At 37.6% G+C, this 18,898-nt stretch overlaps 1 protein-coding gene across 5 annotated transcripts in view; it reads right to left on the minus strand.

Annotated features, from left to right (window-relative positions):
* Nucleotides 1-18,898, minus strand: part of LOC107664193 (solute carrier family 41 member 1-like) — a 53,588-nt gene that overhangs the window by 11,746 nt on the left and 22,944 nt on the right. The window contains exons 2-3 of one of the 5 annotated variants that reach the window (XM_016454683.1): nt 8,660-8,746; nt 2,796-3,113 (exon numbers count right to left, since the gene is read on the minus strand). In XM_016454683.1, the coding sequence (XP_016310169.1) occupies nt 2,796-3,089 (294 nt within the window). In that variant the 5' untranslated portion in view covers nt 3,090-3,113; nt 8,660-8,746. The other 4 variants (XM_016454682.1, XM_016454680.1, XM_016454681.1 and 1 more) reach the window with 4 other exon arrangements.

Genomic DNA, 18,898 nt, shown 5'->3' on the forward strand with positions numbered 1-18,898 from the left:
TTGTTGATGTTTGTCTGCCATTCTCGCTCTGTCTGCACAGCGTGTGTGAACGCGCTGATGACGTATCCTGTCTGCACGAACAAGGTGCGCAGAGGTATGCTAATACATACGTTGACAGGCAAGTAGGAAAGCCAATTAAAACGCTCGGACTGAGCGTTTTGATTGGACGAACATTTCTTGGTCCTACGCCTTCCACAGAATATATAAATACAGATAAATACATTTAGACCACTTAACTTAATGATTGCTATCGGGATGTGAAGAGACTTTCAACCAGCATAACAAAAAATGTTTCTGAAAACAATCACCTATTGCACCTTTAACATTCGCTACTGATATACTTCAACATTTACCCACTAACAAAATAAACCTAAAAAATGCTAATGTCATATTTTTAGACATGTACAGTATATCATATGATATTTCTGAAGTAACGTGAGCATACCATGGTATATGAATATAGTAGTATCATACCCTTACTAAAATACTGCAGTGCTCCCATGGTATTTCCATAGTACTCCAAGGTACTTCAATGAAAATCATGGCACTACCATGGCACATGTCCAAAAAAAATAAAACTTTTTTGTGTATCAAATTATTACTATTTGATCCCATCACTGAACCATGGTACCGCCAATGGTTATCAATACTGATCATTATTTACAGAATCAATAACAGATACAACCAAGAAATATACCAAATCTAGATTAAATCGCTCATACTTGGACAATGTCCATGACGATACCGGCTGCCACCATCCCCAGTCCGCCCAGCAGATAAGGCAGTAGGACCTGCGCAGCGATGATGTACGAGCTCTCCGGCAAGAAACCATGAGCCGAACGAGTGAGCTTGCAGGTGAAACCTCTGAGCTTCTTCCCCTGATAACAGAGCTCCAGCTCTAACTGAGTGACCACCATCTCTGTTACCCCATTCCCCAATGGTGAGGGCCACGGCTGAGATCGACGAGGGTTCCTAGAAGCTTTTAACACCCTCCTAGATGGCTGAATGTTCCTTTCATAATGTCTCGAAACTAAATAAGAAGCTCAAGACAAATAGGTTGGGAAGAACTATAATAATATGCTGACTAAGAAAACAGGATGTTCTTAAGATTAAATGATGAGGCAATTTAGTATCCTCAGATTGTCCCACGATAGCAAAGGCCCAAAAAGTTGGCTGAATTTCAGTTCTTCTTGAAGATGTCATTCATTCATCTATCAATGCCACGTGGGTTTTCAACCAAAATCCAACAGGAACCTTCACATTCAAAAAAGCCTTAGCTGAGTTGGTTCTCTGAACGCCAGAAATGAAGTATCTAGTTGTTCTCCACTGCTGTCCCTTGAAGACTGCTACAATAATTCCCAAGCTGCCTCTTTTTTTCACTCGCAGGTCGCTGGTACGTCCATGTACACGAACACTACGTTCTCCAGGGCGCAGCTTCTCTCCACCACAGGAGTCATGACTCACATGACAAACAGTCCTGTCCGTATCAACGTCGATTTAAACTCCTCTCCGTCATCAGGCCTGGTCTAACAGGTCCAGAATGTGACAGAAACACATGTTGAGGCTTTATTTCCACTCGTTCCTGTGGCCAGTCCTTTAGGCCCCCTCCTCACCGGTGCATCAGGCCCTCGAACAGTCACTCGTCTAACCCTTATTACTTCCCATCAACCGTTTCATCTGCTCAGAGTCTTGTGTCTGTCCTCTTGTCCTGCTCTCTGCTAATGTCTCCTCTGACGTATTACTGAACCTGTCTTATCAGCTGTGAATGGGCTGAGTGCTTGGCAGACGGACGAGGGGGGAAAGGAAAAGAGGAGAGGAAAAGATAGATCGAGATTGTGTATGAGAGACAAAGAGACAGATTGAGAACCGATGGGGTTCTACCATCCACTCCCAGCGTTGTTCGATTACTCACCACTCTACCGCTTGCCAGTACGTAGAGGACATGGTGGAAAGAGGGGCATGATTCAGCTAAAAAAAAAAAAACCTGCTCGGTCGTGAACATGGCACAGTGACGCAGCAAATCCAGACAGACATCTCATTCATTAAACACCGTCAGAACAAAGCATCTCTTAAGACTATTATATGACAACTGGTTCTATAACAACAAATTTTAGGCACAGGATATAATATTCAATATTTACTTACTCTCACATGGAAGCCTGTTTCTGCCACAGAATAAAAAATAAAAAAGGTAATTGTGACATTTATCTCACAACTCTGAATTTATATCTTGCTATTTTAAGTTAATATCTCACAATTCTGAGTTCATAACACACAATTCTGACTTTTTTCTCACAATTCTGACTTTATATCTTGCAATTATGAATTAACAACATCTCACAATTCTTACTTTTTTCTAGCAATTCCTAGTTTACATCTTGCAATTTTGACTTTATTTCTCACAATTTGAGTTTATATCTTGCAGTTATTAATTAACATCTCACAAATCTGACTTTATTTCTAACCAATTTTGAGTTGACCTCACAATTCTGATTTTATTTCTCACTATTCTGAGTTTATATCTCGCAATTTTGAGTCAACATCTCGCAATTCTGACTTTTTAACTTAAAATTTCAGGTTTCTATCTTGCAATTCTGACTTATTTCTAGTAATTCTGGGTTTACATCTCGACTTTTCATTATTTTTTTCTTAACCATAAATATCAGCACTTGACATGCTGGATCATTAAAGTGGGCACATTAGCTGCTATAGCATCAACCTCAAACTGTTGGAAAGTCATGTCAGGCTATAAAGTGTTACATAAAGTTGCAGAAAGTTCTTCAGAAGTCTCTTACCTGCACACTGTCCAGCACCATGCCTGCCATCACCATCCCCATCCCAGCCAGCAGGTAGAGGAACAGCACCTGCAGGCGGATAGAAACAGCCGACTCATCCTCTATCTTAGCCTGGGCTGTTTTGGTCCTGTCTTCCACAGGCTTTTTGAGTGGTATGGTGGGAGGGGGTAACAGGAGGTCATTCTGCCCCTCTAGACTGCCAGTCCGATCCAAACCACCCTGCCCCTTCCCTTTCCCCTTTTTGGGCTTCTTGCGGCCACCTCCTTTCCTCTGCCGAACTTCATCTCCGGCCATGGTGGAGCCTCCGGTCCGCTCCCTCTGAGCAACAGAGAAGCAATTGAAGACAGCTCTTCAACACCAATGTAGGTACATCCAAAAAAAGGGGTTAATTTATACCAAAACATATGGCTGGGGTTCATAAGTCTGAGACCAGATGCTTTTTTTTTTTGCTTTTTTCTAATGATAAATAATTTAAGTGACAAGCTGCACAACAAACGTAAGTATTTGGTGATGTAATGCTTTCTAACGAATTCTGATTCTAGGATATCACTAATTTTTTTGGCATTATTTTTGTTCAGAAAAACATTGAATAAAATGATAAAATATATGGCTACAATGAGATTTTACATAATATAAAAATATATAATAGTATAAAATAAATGTTTGTATCTTAAATGTTAAAAATCAACACTTCAAATCAGTACTATCAGGTTTGCTTTTTCTAAACCCTACAATTTCCTATTTATTTACCAAGATTACTATAGCTCACTAAAACTAAAACCAAAGCTAAAAGCCATTTAAAAAAAAATCAAATTTTCATTACTTTAAGTTAGCATTAACTAAAATAAAATAAAATATTCAAAAAAAATTTTTTTTTATTTCAGCTACAATATTACTCATTTTATTTTAAAATGAAAATTAAAAAAGAAATGAAAATGAAAAATAAAAGCAAAAACTGATTCAAACCATCAATGATCCTAAAATGACATTGTTTATTGCATAATTCATTTGCATTCCCAGTTCCAGTCTTTTAGTGTGGTAGCAGTCTTTTGAACCCCAATCTACAAATAAAGTAAACGTATTTTTCCTCGCAACATTCATTGTAAGTGATTTATCTGTAAGGGATTTTTTGAACATTAAGCATGTGTAAACAGTGAAGCTGCACTAGTATTACTGCATCCCTGTTCATGTGTTTATGCATGATAATCACACAGATATTTGCATTAGTAGTCAGCTCTTTCAAGCTACTTTTAAATAGAAATATAATGATACAAATGTACAAATATAATGATCTAAAATGTATCAACAATCTGATCTGAAAGGTTTCACTTCGATGATATTCATGTTTTGGTCCATAAGCACTGATGACACGTTGCCATAGCAATATCAAGTCGCACATTCCCATAGATACCACTGACAAATCTCACAACAAAACGTTCCTCTAGCAAATAAATGTGTCACACGTTTGTGCATCGAAACGGAATGTTATTGATGAGAAGGACAGATGCGGAAAACAATGATGGGTTACACACGGATCGTGATGGCTTGAGCTCCACATCAGCAACAGAAAGTCACGTAAAGAACAGCCTACCGTCTCAAATGAGCCCTCCTTTTGTGTTTATATTCATCACATAATATGAAATTTCGCTATCGATAACGATATTAATCACTGTAAATGCTTAATCGCGTTGAATCACTACTCGTAATGTTTAACTTCCTAGATAGGAAACGAATTCGCCAATAGTACTACGGAGAAAGCTTAGCTCATGAATATTTATTAGTCACGTAACGCGCCTGGTAGGATAAAATTATCCATAACCTATAGTGAGGTAGGTTATTAACACATTTTGATGCAATAAATATAATTTAACAGTGTTCATCCCTCCAAAACAGAGAAAACATCTTTCACAAACGTGTTTAGTGTATATAACCTAATGAGTTGCCTATACTTGTGCCTTGTCCAAATACCCACACTTGCGGTCTTGGCATGTGCGTGACAGGAAGTAAGTGCGCAAGACTGTCCCAGATCTTAAAGGGGTCATATGATGCGATTTCAATTTTTCCTTTCTCTTTGGAGTGTTACAAGCTCTTGGTGCATAAAGAAGATCTGTAAAGTTGCAAAGACTAAAGCCTCAAATAAAATAATGTTATTTTTAGCAGCATCAAATGACCCCTTTAAAAACGCCAGAGCGCAGTACCCTTAAGCACACACTAAACCCACACTATCTCGAATACCACTCCGGAGCAGTATTCGCGGCTTAGTGTATCCCATCATGCATCATGTTGAGATCTGGTGAGAGGTCACGGAAACCTTTCCAATGTATGTGAAATATTAATAATAATTAGATATTACATATAATTTACATAGATATAATATAATTTACATACATATAAAACACATAGAAAAACAGTGTTTTTACGTTTTATTGGTGCAAAGATGAGTAGTGGTGATATTTGTTTTGTACAACATTTGCAACTGATTTTTATCACTTAATTAGAAGCACCACAAATTAAAATGATGTCATGTTATATGGACTACTGAACAGACATTTAGAAGTTGATTTTAAAATGCAAAAAAAAAAAAGCTATATAAACACTTGCATTTTTACAACACTATATAAGTGTGTCCCATCAGGTAATGAAAAGTTCGACACAAATGCCTTGTCCAAATACCCACACTTGCGGTCTTTGCACTTGATCACTTGACTACTTCTATGACGTATTTCCTGTATTTGGTGAGGATGAAGACCACACGTGTGTGTACCACTTTTCATTACCTGATGGGACACACTTAGGCTATAGTGTTGTAAAAATGCAAGTGTTTACAGAGTTTTAATTTTTATTTTCAATACTTTGCATTTTAAAATAAACTTCTAAATGTCTGTTCAGTAGTCCCTATAACAGATGACACAATTTAATTTTGTGGTGCTTCTAGTGATAAAAAGCAGTTGCAAATGTTGTACAAAATAATTATCACCACTACTCATTTGCACCAATAAAACATGCAACTCTTTGTTTTACTACCAAATTATATGTAATATCTAATTATTATTAATATGTCACATACATTAGAAAGGTTTCCGTGACCTCTCACGAGATCTCGGCAAAAAGTCTCACGATTTTTTTCCACAACATGATACATGATGGGATACACTAAGCCTCGAATACTGCTCCGGAGCAGTATTCAAGATAGTGTGGGTTTAGTGTGTGTTAAGGGTACTGCGCTTTGGCGTTTTTAAGAACTGGGACAGTCTTGCGCACTTGCTTCCGGTCGTGCGCACTCGCTCTCAAATGGCCAAGACCGCAAGTGTGGGTATTTGGACAAGGCAACACTTGTGGTCTTCATGCTCGCTTGAACACTTGGGCCAAATACAGGAAATACGTCATATAAGTAGTCAAGTGCAAAGACCAAAGACCGCAAGTGTGGGTATTTGGACAAGGCATTGATTTGTAGAGCACAATTCTTAAACCACCCCAGACCTCACTCATTTTTTAAATAGGTATCACCAATGTCATCAGTGGTTAGAGAATTTAGTCTCACTAGTTTTAATTAAGATGAATGTACCCCTGAATGCGACGCCGAACTGTCAGTTTCATTTGCGGAAGTTTGCGTGTCCGCTTGCTGTGTAGAGAGACGTTCATCTAGGCTACAGTGGGTCATCCCTGTTGAAAAAAACAGCATTTTGCTGGTTTATGCTGGTCCTTTGCCAGCACATGACCAGCATAAACCAGCAAAAGGACCAGCAAAGGACCAGCATCAACCAGCAAAGGACCAGCTTAAACCAGCAAAGGACCAGCCAGCGTCAAAACATACCTAACCAGCATATGCTGCTTTTTTCAACAGGGATATCTGTGAAGATGCGTGTTGCAGTAGCGAAGTGGTCAAATTAATATGTTGTTCAACAACCCTATGCATTTACACTTATCCGGTTGCTTCTGGAATGTGTCTCAGACCACCGTCTGAAGTGTTTTGCGAGATCGGATTGCAATCCGTCTTGAATGCATTTCGGACCAGTCCATCGTTTTTCTTTCTTTCTTTCTTTCTTTCTTTCTTTCTTTCTTTCTTTCTTTCTTTTATTATTATTATTATTATTATTAATATTATTGAGCCGGGTCATGCGAATTATCAGGCCCACCCACTCTTTTAGAGACCCACCCGCCAACCACTTTCTGTCTCCGCCACTGGGCTGAATTGAGAATTGAATACTACTATGCTTATTATTTATAAATAGCAAATATATTTAAATATTAAGAGTAGTATTATATTTCTAATCCAGCCTTAATTCACGACGCTTCATTCTCAAATCACTGGGTAGGAAGGAAGTCAAATGCTTCAAAAGGAAGCGACTTGAACAAGAAATATTAATGATTCATTCGAACCTGAATGATTCATTAACTTAAATGATTCGATCAAAAACGAAACTGCTCGCCAGCAGTCAATTCAAACCCAAATCTACTTTAAATTAGGTGGTGTTTTAAGTTATAAATTTCGTTTATTCTTTTTATACGTTGTTTTATTTAGTGCATAATGAAACCTTGTAGCGATTACTTATTTTATCATGAAAACCGATTTTAAGGAATGAAAGAATAAACATGCGGTCTACTTTTAAAGTTAAGTATATAATAACGTTACTGCTCTACCTTGCATTTGTCCACATTGCAGGTGTCCACGCATGCATCTCTTCCAAAGGTCATGAAACGTTGCATAACAGGCAGACAACTTATATGTATGAATGGTCCATTTTATGGGAAGCTGATAACACAAATCAATCTCAAATCCAGCTATGGTGTAAGTACAGAACAGATTTGTCCATGCAAATCTAACACATAAAGTCTTACCTATCACAATATCGCAAAGCGAAGGCAAGTCGTAAGTGACGAGCATAAATCTTAGAGGGCACCGAGAATAACAACGTGCAGTGGGATTGGAGGAGTCACAGATAGGGGGACCTTGGAGAGTGTCTAAAATTCCATCCTGTTGGCAGTTTAGAACAACCCCCTCCTGTTTGACCTCATCTGCCACTGAGAAGATGGTGTTGACAGGGAAACCCACCGCTCCTCTCCCTTCAAAGAGCCAGTTAACCTCTTTCCATATCACAGTCGCTTCACTGCCACCAAATTTGAAATGACAGTGTTTGCATTCACAGGTTTTGAAAAAGCTCTTAGACCGCATTTGGTGGCGTAATTATGCAAACAACTTTAAAGCACAGCATATGATGTTCAGTAGGCCTAAATCAGATTACACTGAATTTACACTGCGGTACTTCTGTTGCTTTCAAACATTTTCTCAAAAGGCTATTACATAACCACTTTTTCAAATTTCAGGTTTTTTTGTTTAAATATTTCATAACAGTATTATGTAATGTCATTCTCAATTGAATTGGCCAATATATGCGTCTGCTTCATGTGTGATGTCGCAGTCATCCACTAGGTGGAAGTAAAATACAGCAGAACATGTGCCTCTATTGCTGAATGGAAATAATCCACATGAAGGTTATTGAGGAGAAACTGTGTTTTAGTAATTATGTGCAAACAGTACATTGAAATTGAAATGAATCAGGTCAGAACAGTTGAATTGCAGGGTTTGTATGTTAATCAAGATATAGAGCAAAATAATGTGAGGGTGGATGAATTACAAATAACAAAAACTCCCACAATGCCTCTTACGGCCCTCTGACGTTAAATACCAGACTGAAACGCAGTCAAACTGAAACACACACACACATATACGCTGTAATTATGGGTATACTGTTGCCTGACAGGAGTGGTGGAAACTTGTCAGAGGTGCTAAATATAGCTGCTGTCCCTTTCCAACGAGAGACAGTGGATACCTGTCACACACACACACACACACAAACACTTACCCACAATGCTTAACTTTCACTTTACACCACCTCCCACACTCTTCCTTTGGCTTCAGACGTCCCAGCTGTTCTCCCCTTCATCTCAAACTTCAAAGCAAAAGAGACGGAGCAAAAATGAAAGAATGTTATGCGCACCAATCCTGTATCTATCAGTCTGTTTGACAACCAGCGAAGGCAAAAGCGCATTCTGTCGGTTTATAGTGCAACATTGCTTAGCGACAAAAGGGAGCATATTGCAGACATGCTGTACCATTTCAAACCCGTAAGTGCCCATCAAAGTCATTCATTCAAAAGTTGACAAGTGGCGTCTTCCCACTTCTAAAGCAGGAGAAGATGGCTAATTGCTTCCTCAGAGCAGATCACCTTAAACATACCCCATAAAACTGTCACATCAAAAGAAATCACAGTAAAAAAGTAAACAGGGCCGGATCCACAAAAATTACAAGGCAGTGAAGCTTTTAGTAAACCCATAACTACATATGTTTAATCTCTAGCATTCTTCACTAATATGAAGAGACTCCAACAGAAGGAATCGACAAGAGTTCCAAGAAACACATAACCCCTTACCTTTCCTGAAATGCAGTAGCTTTGCACGTTAAAAAGGTCTTAGCGGAGAACAGATAAATAAAAACTTATTAGATGGTTTAATAGCTTAAACTGAAATGGGATTAGTGTCAACACATTCCGAGGAGCTTAGTAGCACCTGCGGGGGCTCATGTAAAACCCTCAAAACGGTTCTCACAGTTTCGATGCGCATTCGATAAGAAAACTCGAAAGCAAATTGGATCATTTACTGAAGCAGAAGCTACAACGTGATTGTGAACACTACATGTTTCCTTCACCCTGAGCTCAGGGCTAATAACAGCTTCTCAAATGACCTCTCAGCTCTGCGTTCATAGCGTGATGATCATATGGCTCTGATTCCAGGCCTCTGAGGTCATGTTCTGGATGTGAAGGTCAGGAGTGTGACTGACAGCTTTCTACTTTGAGCTGTTGAAGATGATAGGCAAACTTTCAACACCACTTGCTTGTAACTCCATTAATTTATTTTGAGTGGCATCAACATTGGTTCCTAATCGAGCAACGGCACTGTTGTACCAAACGTGATGTCTCATGTTTCTGAGCCCTGACGTGCATGAAAACGTGGTTTGATCCAAGTGAGAAAATTCCTGCCATGGCACATGCTGAATGAAGGATAAGCTTTTGTGTTTGGCACACAAGTCTTACTGTAGTAGCTGTCAAACAACCTGCCAAGGAGAAATCAGTGCATTTGTTATTATTTTGTCTCAGGAATATGATCTTTGGTTATTACCAAATGAACAGCCTGTAGGATGTTCCAACAGAATGATGGCATGATTTTATTATAGGGACAATTCCCATGGAGAAACCTGAGGTTAAGTGCCTCCTCAAGGGCACAGTGGTGATGGCTTTTGGCTCGCTCCTTGCAGCGAATGAACCCCAGAGGTCTGTAATACACAGAGAAAGTTATCCGATAGCATTCCCATTCATCTCAATTGTAGTCGCTCGGCTTCTGTAGCACATAACCCCCTTGAAGTGCACGACCTAGAGGATGCCATCTTTGCTTGATGGGCACTCGGTTTCAGAAACATGTGACTGATCACTTGTCAAAAGCACAAAAAAAATTTAATTTCATGCTTTTAAGAGCCTTGCAAATATAGCTGCTCCCTTGGAGAACATTTTCTATAATATCATGAAATATGAAAAGCAGTTACTTTAAAAGGCCATCAATAGAGAAGCATGTTTTTTGACAACATGATGTAGTTATGACATCCACCAGCAGGGATAAACAGAGCCCAACAGTGACTTGGCACTTTTTCAGAGGCCTTGGTTCCAGAGGTATTTTTCCCATTCATTTTCTCATTTAAATATTTATTTGATATAGTTCTTAGCCCCATCAGCATAAATGATTTCTGAACGATCAGTAATGATGCTGAAAATTCAGCTTTGCCGTCACAGGAATAAACTAGATAAAAAAAGTTTGTCAAGGCAAACTTTAGGGTGGCTTGAGAAAGCCTAACCTGAAAGTATTAAGCAGTTGTAAAAGCTTGAAGTTTGAAAATTTACATAGATTAGATAGATGTTGATAGCATGCTGCTAGTATTATGTAGCACATTGACAACGAGATTTAACAAGTTGTTAACATTTTTCCAACATGATTAGCATGATTTTAGCCTGATTAGCATGATACTAGTATGTTGCTAGCATGTTTCTAGTATGATTACCATATTGATAGCATGATTAGCATGTTGTTAACATGTTTCTAATATGATTAGCATGTAGTTAACATGTTAACATGTTGCTTGCATGTTTTTAGTATAATCAGCATGTTGCTAGCATGTTAACATGTCGCTAATATAAAAAAAGTTATTTAAAAAAAAATCTCACCGGTGTTCTGACGATTTGTGCTACCCGCTCAGATTGTGCTACCTCCCATTAAAAAGATAGGTAGCACAAATCGATAGCGAAAAATGCTACCTACCAGATTGTGCTACCAGCATCTTATTCATGTGGTTTGAGGCTTTTTTAAATGTCCATACTTACCCCTACCCTAAACCTACCCATCCACGCCTGCCCCTTTAATCGCCGGCGGTAAAGTGCCCTTTCAGTCCGGTCTATGTGCCCCCGGACTGCGATTTCTATGTGCCCCTGGGCCCTGGGCCCTGGACCCCCCTGTTTGTGCACGCCACTGCTCTATGAAAGATATACATGGGAATATGAATATGAATATGAAAATATTTCCAGAACCCAACCCTGAAATGTTCCAGTTACAGGCCCTGCATTGTAACCGCTACAAGAAAACAACACCTCATTACTGGCTATCTGTTAAACTGTGTGTATGGAGTGCATACATATGCATGGATTCACAGTTTCCAGGATAGGAACACATGCCGAGGAATTGTCGACTTTGTGCACTCCAGCTCTTTGCAGACAGTGTACAGAGTTCATTATAATATAAAAATCATCCTGACTATGCCGATCGTGATGTTAGCCGCAGGATAAATGTGGTGTAACTGCTTTCCACCCCTACTCCCACATTTCTTTGCTTTCCCACAGTGCCGCTTACTCTTGCTTAGCGTGCTCAGATCGGCCACAGCTGTTCGTGTGGGTCTCCACCCTCTCCTGCAGAGCTCCATTGCATAACGTTACAGAGTGATTGATGAGCTCTCAGATTTCTGCACACTGCCGAGTGTCCATTCTCTCTCTCTCTCTGTCCTCGGTCCAGTCTTCTGCATAAACTTTCCCGTCTCCCGTCGCTTTCTTACCTCAATCTATTCTTCTTCAGAATAGGACAGCGGAGGAGGCAAAGCAAATCCTGCAGAAATAGAAATGATAAGACAGTCTGCTGGCGGGGCACAAGTGCAAATCTGAGTCATCCAGTTTTATGAGCTTAATCTCATTCATGTCATAACACACACCGAGCTGATGAAATGACATGTATTGCACTTGCAGCACTCTTAGCAAACAGAAAGGTCTCCTGAGGAGACTTTTTTTCAAGCAATGTTACATTTCTTGCATTGCTGCTCACTCACTACTGGGTTTTCTGCAATAGCCTGGAGTGTTACTCAATTCTGATATGTGGCCAGACCATTACACATCTGTTATCAGCTTTTTTCCACTCTTATCAGATCAAATGTTTGAACTGTGCAGCAGCAGAAGAAGAAATAAAAACGAACAGACTTTGCAAGAGAAGAGAGGGGGGAAAACTTCTGTAATGGGTTTCATGGGGATAGTGAGCCATTCTTTCTTTGACGTCACATCATTGAACAGGAGACTCACAGGACAAGCTTTAGTGCTTTTTGGGGACTGTTATGGCACTCAAAGGTGTAGCGAGACATGCTCAATCTTAATCAAACTTTCAGAAGATTGTCATAATTTACCCTGAGAGGTGACAGCTGCTAATTAATATTCAGTAGTGTGTGCGAAGGCAGCAATACTATTGCTTTAGCTCATAATTAGAGGTAAGGATTTGAATCTTAAATCAAAGTACATTTCATTTGAGCACATAACTCATCCTGCACTGTTTGTATTATATGCACATGAGCAGTAGTTCAATTACCCGGGTAGTTATTATATACATATTCAGGACATCAGACAACTTTTCACCCAACAGATCATAAAATAGCCAAAAAAAGTTTCTCAAACTGCCTTAGAGTTAAAAAAAAAAAAGTAGTTGTGACAGAAAGTGAAAAATAATAAACAGTACTTTGTAGTAACTGATTAAATATGGATTCTGTAATCAGATTACAAAAATAAAGTACTTAAATTATATTACATTTTAAAATAGTCAAACTAAAGTTACTATTTATTAATTAAATTACTGCATATTTAAACATTGGCTGTAAAATATTCCGAATTTATTGATTCTCTGATGTCAACTAATGGTCACATGCAGGTAAGCAACATTTCTTTAGTGATTAAAGTGATGTAAAAAAATGTTTTATTATAAAATTATTTATTTATTTTACATTTGTATTATATATTAATTATTAGATTTTCATCAATACACACACCCCCGCAGTCATGGTTTGGGGTCCTTCTTGTTGTTGATAAAGCTGGAAATTAGATAGATAGATAGATAGATAGATAGATAGATAGATAGATAGATAGATAGATAGATAGATAGATAGATAGAAGTCACAGTGTGTAATATAAAGTTACAGGTATCTTTTAATTTATTTACTCGTTTATTTATGTATTTTAGTTGGAGGCATAGTCTTTGTGTTGGGAGTATTGGGTAGTATCTTTATGGTTTTAAAAAAGAAATTCTGATACACTAGATGATCGGCACAGTTATTTTCAGATATGGTGATGATGGCACACAAGGAAAGTCTTACTCCGAGCTTCACTCTAAAACGTCCTGCGTAAGGTTATAGAACAACACCGCAAAACCTGGGGGAAAAAAGGGGAAACTCATCTGGAACATCTTTGAGTTGCAAAACAGCTCTGAGGACTCTGGATGTGAGACTCATCCTACACTTCATTTATAGCTGAATCTTTGAAGTCACTTTGCTTTAAATATCTAAAAATGCCTGGCTGTTCAATATTTCTGTTGATCTGTCAAGAACAATCATCACAATATCATTTGTATTTTCATTGAGCCAAAGCAGATAAATTCATAAGAACCTCTTCCATCTGCAAATGGTTCTTAAAGTGTGTAATTTTTTCTCCATCAGCAGCAGCAAACAGAATTGAAAAAAAAATGAAAAAGGTTTTCAAACACTCCCTCATCTTTCATTGTTGATAAACAGGTCATGCCATTTTGTCCATCCCAATTGGGCCACCCAAATAAACACACTTTAATTGGTGCTGCTCATTTGGTGCAGAAATGACACACTCCACATACAAACTTGACATTTTTCATAATTTGCCAAAAATGTCATGTAGTGTTAATGAGGTTCACTAGAGAAAGATGTGCAAAATCCAGTTCACTAGAAATGCATAGTTTTCATTATTTTAACGTTGGCATCAGCACAGCTTTTAACAGCTCAGACCAGCTTTGTCATCTATTCGAAGAATCTACCTGTTTCTATATTAGTACAGTATTGATTTAATCTAATTCATTTGTTGCTTTCGTGATCTTCATCTGCTGCATTAGTGGCAGTTGTAACAGTTACAGTCCCCTTTGAATGTCTTCAAAGTCACCATGGTTGCAGGAAAACCTGTTCTTCATTTGATAAACAAACAGGCCCAGACTAGTCATAAAGCATCCGATCACATCATCCAATCAATGGTGAAAAATCAAAGATTGGTGAAAAATCAAGATACACAGAGAGATTTGAGGGCCAGATTAAAAGCAAACGATGTACATAACACAACAGAAAATGTGTTACTTACTTTTTCAACATATATTTGCTAACAGCTAATGCTGGTCAAAAATCATGACAATATCTTGAATTCAACTTCATCTACACAACAATCTGTGCTTACATTTTTGTGCACGTACACAATTGTAATACATTTTATTTAAAAATTAAATTTTAACAACAACAAAAAAGATTTTATGTATTATATATTTAGTTTAAAGTTCATATGCACAAAAAGCAAAAACAATAGCTTTAAAGAGACAATTAGCTGTATGTTCAAATCATAGTTATATATATTTTAATAAATAAAATAATGATAATATAAAAATGTTTTTAATACAGTGTATATATAATGCTTAAGAAAAATATTTAAAAAATAAAATAAAATGTGATATTAATATATACATATAATGCAACATCAATAGCACTTTTTATTCTACAAAACAGACCTCAATAACTCTATACAGCCAAAAATCATTCTTGATAGGAAAAAGGTTCTTTGCTGAACTCGATAGAATGCAAAAAGCCATTGATGAACCTTTATTTTTAAGAATGTACAGCCAATTGCGTGCACAGTCATTCATAGAAGAAGCAGGCAAATGGCAGAGCGCCTCTATCTTCTGGTTGTGATTTGCTGCAGTCATTATGACATTAAAGCAGGCTGGAGGGTTTATTAAAAATAAAAAATATATATGATTTCATTGCAATAATTTGAAATTTAGCTCAGGAGCATTCATATTGCTTGTACATGTTACAACACTTTGAGTGAAGTTAACCTGTGGAAAATTCAATTGAATGGTTATGGTTTGGAAAGGCACGCACATCTTAATAAAAGGTCTAATGCAGGGCTGTCCAAACTCAGTCCTGGAGGGCCGGTGTCCTGCGTCTAATGGCTGATAATGCATATCAGAGCAAAACCCAAGCTCTGAGGTCAAAAGAACTGCCTGTAGAGCTCACACATCTGGGGAAGAGTTCAGAAAAAAAAATCTGCTTCATTGAAGGGTCACAGAAGCATGTAGTCTCCGTTACCCTTAATGGAAGAAGTTTGGGAAACAACCAGGACTCTTCCTAGAGCTGGCCTCCTGGCCAAACTGAACAACTAAGGACAAACATCACTGCAACACTCCACCGATCTGGGCTTTTTTTCAGTGGCAGGGACTGAGGGACTCATCAGATCAGAAGAAAAGCTCAATGCACCAAAATATTGAGATAGCCTTAATGAAAACCTAGTCCAGAGCATTCATAACCTCAGACAGGGCAGAAGGTTCCCCTTCCAACAGGACAAACAGATCCTGGGCTTGAACCCAATCAAATATTTCTGGAGAAACCTGAAAATGTGCATCTGCCCCCATCCAACATGACAGAGCTTGAGAGGTGAAGAGGTGAGGTGAAGAATGGCAGATAATTGCCAAATGCTGATGAGCAAAGCTTGTCGCATCAAACAAAAAGACTTGAGACTGTAGGTGCTTCAGCTAAATATTTAGTTACGGGTATGAATACTTATGCAATGTACCTATTTCAGTTTTTTATTTTAAATAATTTTACGAAGTTGTGACAATTCTGTTTTTGCTTTGTCAATATGGTACATGGAGTGTAGATTGATGTGGGAAAAAAGTAATTTAAAGCAGTTTAACATAAGGCAGCAACATAACAAAATGTGGAAAAATTAAGGGGTATGAATACTTTTGCAAGGCACTGTAAAGTCACATTATGAGATAAAGTTGCATTACAAAATATATAGCTACATTGTGAGATACAAAGTTAGTAAGATAAAAAGTAGCAACTATGAGAAACAAAGTTGTAATTGCATGTTGTGTTACATAATTACACTGTGAGATATAAAGTTACATTGTAAGATACAGTATAGTCACATTTTGAGATATTTTGTGAGATGTAAAGTTATTGTGAGATATAAAGTCACAAATATGAGAAACAAAGTTGTAATTTCAAGTCATATCACAAGATATAAAGTTACATAGTGAAATATAAAGTTACATTGTAAGATACAAAGTCTCATTATGGGATATAGAGTTACTTTGTAAGATATGAAGTCACATTATGAGATACAAAGTTACATAGTGACGTATAAAGTCACATTGTGAGATACAGTTATATTGTGAGATATAAAATCACATTGGGAGATGTAATATCCCATTATAAGTTTTAAAGTTACATTTTGACTCACAATATAACTTTATAACTCAAATTTATATCAATGGTTAGTGCATAAGATTGTGCTGATACCAGTTCAATTCAATTCAAGTTTATTTGTATAGCGCTTTTCACGATACAAATCGTTGCAAAGCAATTTTACAGCAAATTAAGTTTCTACAATATTTAGTGGTAGCTTATCAGTGGTGACTGTCAGTTAATTTACATATGGCAGAAATGTACAGAAAAATCAGTTAAAGACATAATCAAACAGACGATGAACACTATTAACAGCAATTATTATATGATGCAATCAAACTTATAGCAAAATTTGGTAGTTCTGTATGTTGTTTCAGGGTTGGCATCATCTGAGGTCCAAAAGTTTAGTTTAGTGAATTCCCTGAAATATCTGGCCTAAATGAGCCAAAGCTGTCAAATATTGTATCGACAATAAATTTACAAAGCATCAATTTAAAGACATCCTGTAAAAGTTCACACACCTTTTTGCAGTAATTTCTCAACCCCTTGTTGCTCAGTTGAAGTTCAAAGGTCATATACACAATCACTGATACTTTGTTTTGCCTCGTCATATGACGGTTGTCTCAGTGGGTGCTGGGAACGGCGTGGCCCTCCATTAGCTGAATGTGATCGCTGTGCTTGAAAATGAAACATCACTGAGGTTTCGCATGAATCAGGCTACACAGTTGGCGCTTTGGGTTCTGTGACTTGAGTCTCTGATAGCATTTCCCAAGAGCCAAACCTGCAGAGTGAGCAGGAAAAAAGAGCCTTTAACCGGAGGACTGATCTCTTCTGTGAAAAAGTCAAACTCACAGGAGTGATCTCAGTGCAGAAAGCACACCCACGTCCCACTCCAACCTAAACAAACCTATGAAATAATGAGGTACACAAGCCAAAAAAACGCTGACGCTCAATGAAAAAGGGAAGAGAGAAAAGATGCAGAAGACAGATAAAAAGCAAAACTCAGGAGGGCGAGTTGCCAGACCTCCTGAAGCCAAAATTTTAATGCTTCTGGAAGCTTAATAATGTCACCTTTCAGAAAACTGTGAACAACAACTGTTCTCAATCAGCGGGGCGGTGAGGCAGAATTTGAATGAACTTTAATTGAAATAGCGCTCACATTTGGGTTGACCAAAAGACTAGTAAATAGTGTGGCAGAGGAGTTAGAGGAAAAAACTGTACTTTACAACAGTTCAAAAACAAGATGATCTGATGCCAAGAGTGATGAAGTGAACGTGTTAGAGTCCAGAGTACTTCTGAGCTTTAAGCAGCAAAGGTGTGTTTGAAGAGGTGCTTCAGAAACGAGACTCCTGCAGTGCGGTGATACCTATTCATCTTTTTGTCTTTTTTTTTTTTTAACTGATGTTCAGATGCATTTAGAATAATAATACATTTAACAAATGACCATTACAGAAACACTGCATAAAGAACTGATTGTTGAAAATAAGTTAAACAGGAAATACTCTCTAAAATGTTGAAACTAGTTGTGGCATTTAAATGAACACTGCAAATTACTTTACAGCTTTTTTTTTAATTGCTTTGGCGCAATTTTCACAAGCAATTGGTACATTTTCAAAACTCTTAGTACTAATATCTCAACAGATCATCAAAAGTGCACTTTTTTCAAACATTTCAGCATATGTTCAATTGAGTTAGTACAATACACACAATCACAAAATATCCTTTTCACTACACAAAATAAGTGTTTCATCTATATAAATGTTTCATTCACAGTAACTGCCTTTCATAAAGCTATTACTATCATACTTTGCATTAGCATGTCTTCTCATTCATTTTAATACATGCGTCTATTATTTAATCTAACTCATTTAAGGTTAATCAGTGAATCATTTGGTGCATCTATAGATATAGATTCAATAGTTATTTAGTTTCTATAGAACGTGATCTATAGATATAGATTCAATAGATATTTAGTTTCTATAGAACGTGATTGCAATTTAGGGATAACCAAATGCACTCAATTATTTTTACAGTAAAAGTGATTTATCTAAGATAATAAGCACTATTTTGTAAGTGTGTGGGGGGGGGTTCAGGTAAACCCATATATGGCTATATCTGAAATCATTGTCCTTTTTTGGGTCCAGTGAGAAAAAAAATAATTTTCATACGGGTAGGTTTAGGAGTAGGGTTAGAGTAGGGGGAGACAGTATAAAACCCATTACTCCTATGGAATGTCACCATAATGATAGGAAAACCTGTGTGTGTGTGTGTGTGTGTGTGTGTA

This window comes from Sinocyclocheilus anshuiensis, unplaced genomic scaffold (assembly GCF_001515605.1).
Source record: "Sinocyclocheilus anshuiensis isolate Anshui unplaced genomic scaffold, SAMN03320099.WGS_v1.1 scaffold67, whole genome shotgun sequence".
In the NCBI taxonomy this organism is placed as follows: Eukaryota; Metazoa; Chordata; class Actinopteri; order Cypriniformes; family Cyprinidae; genus Sinocyclocheilus; species Sinocyclocheilus anshuiensis.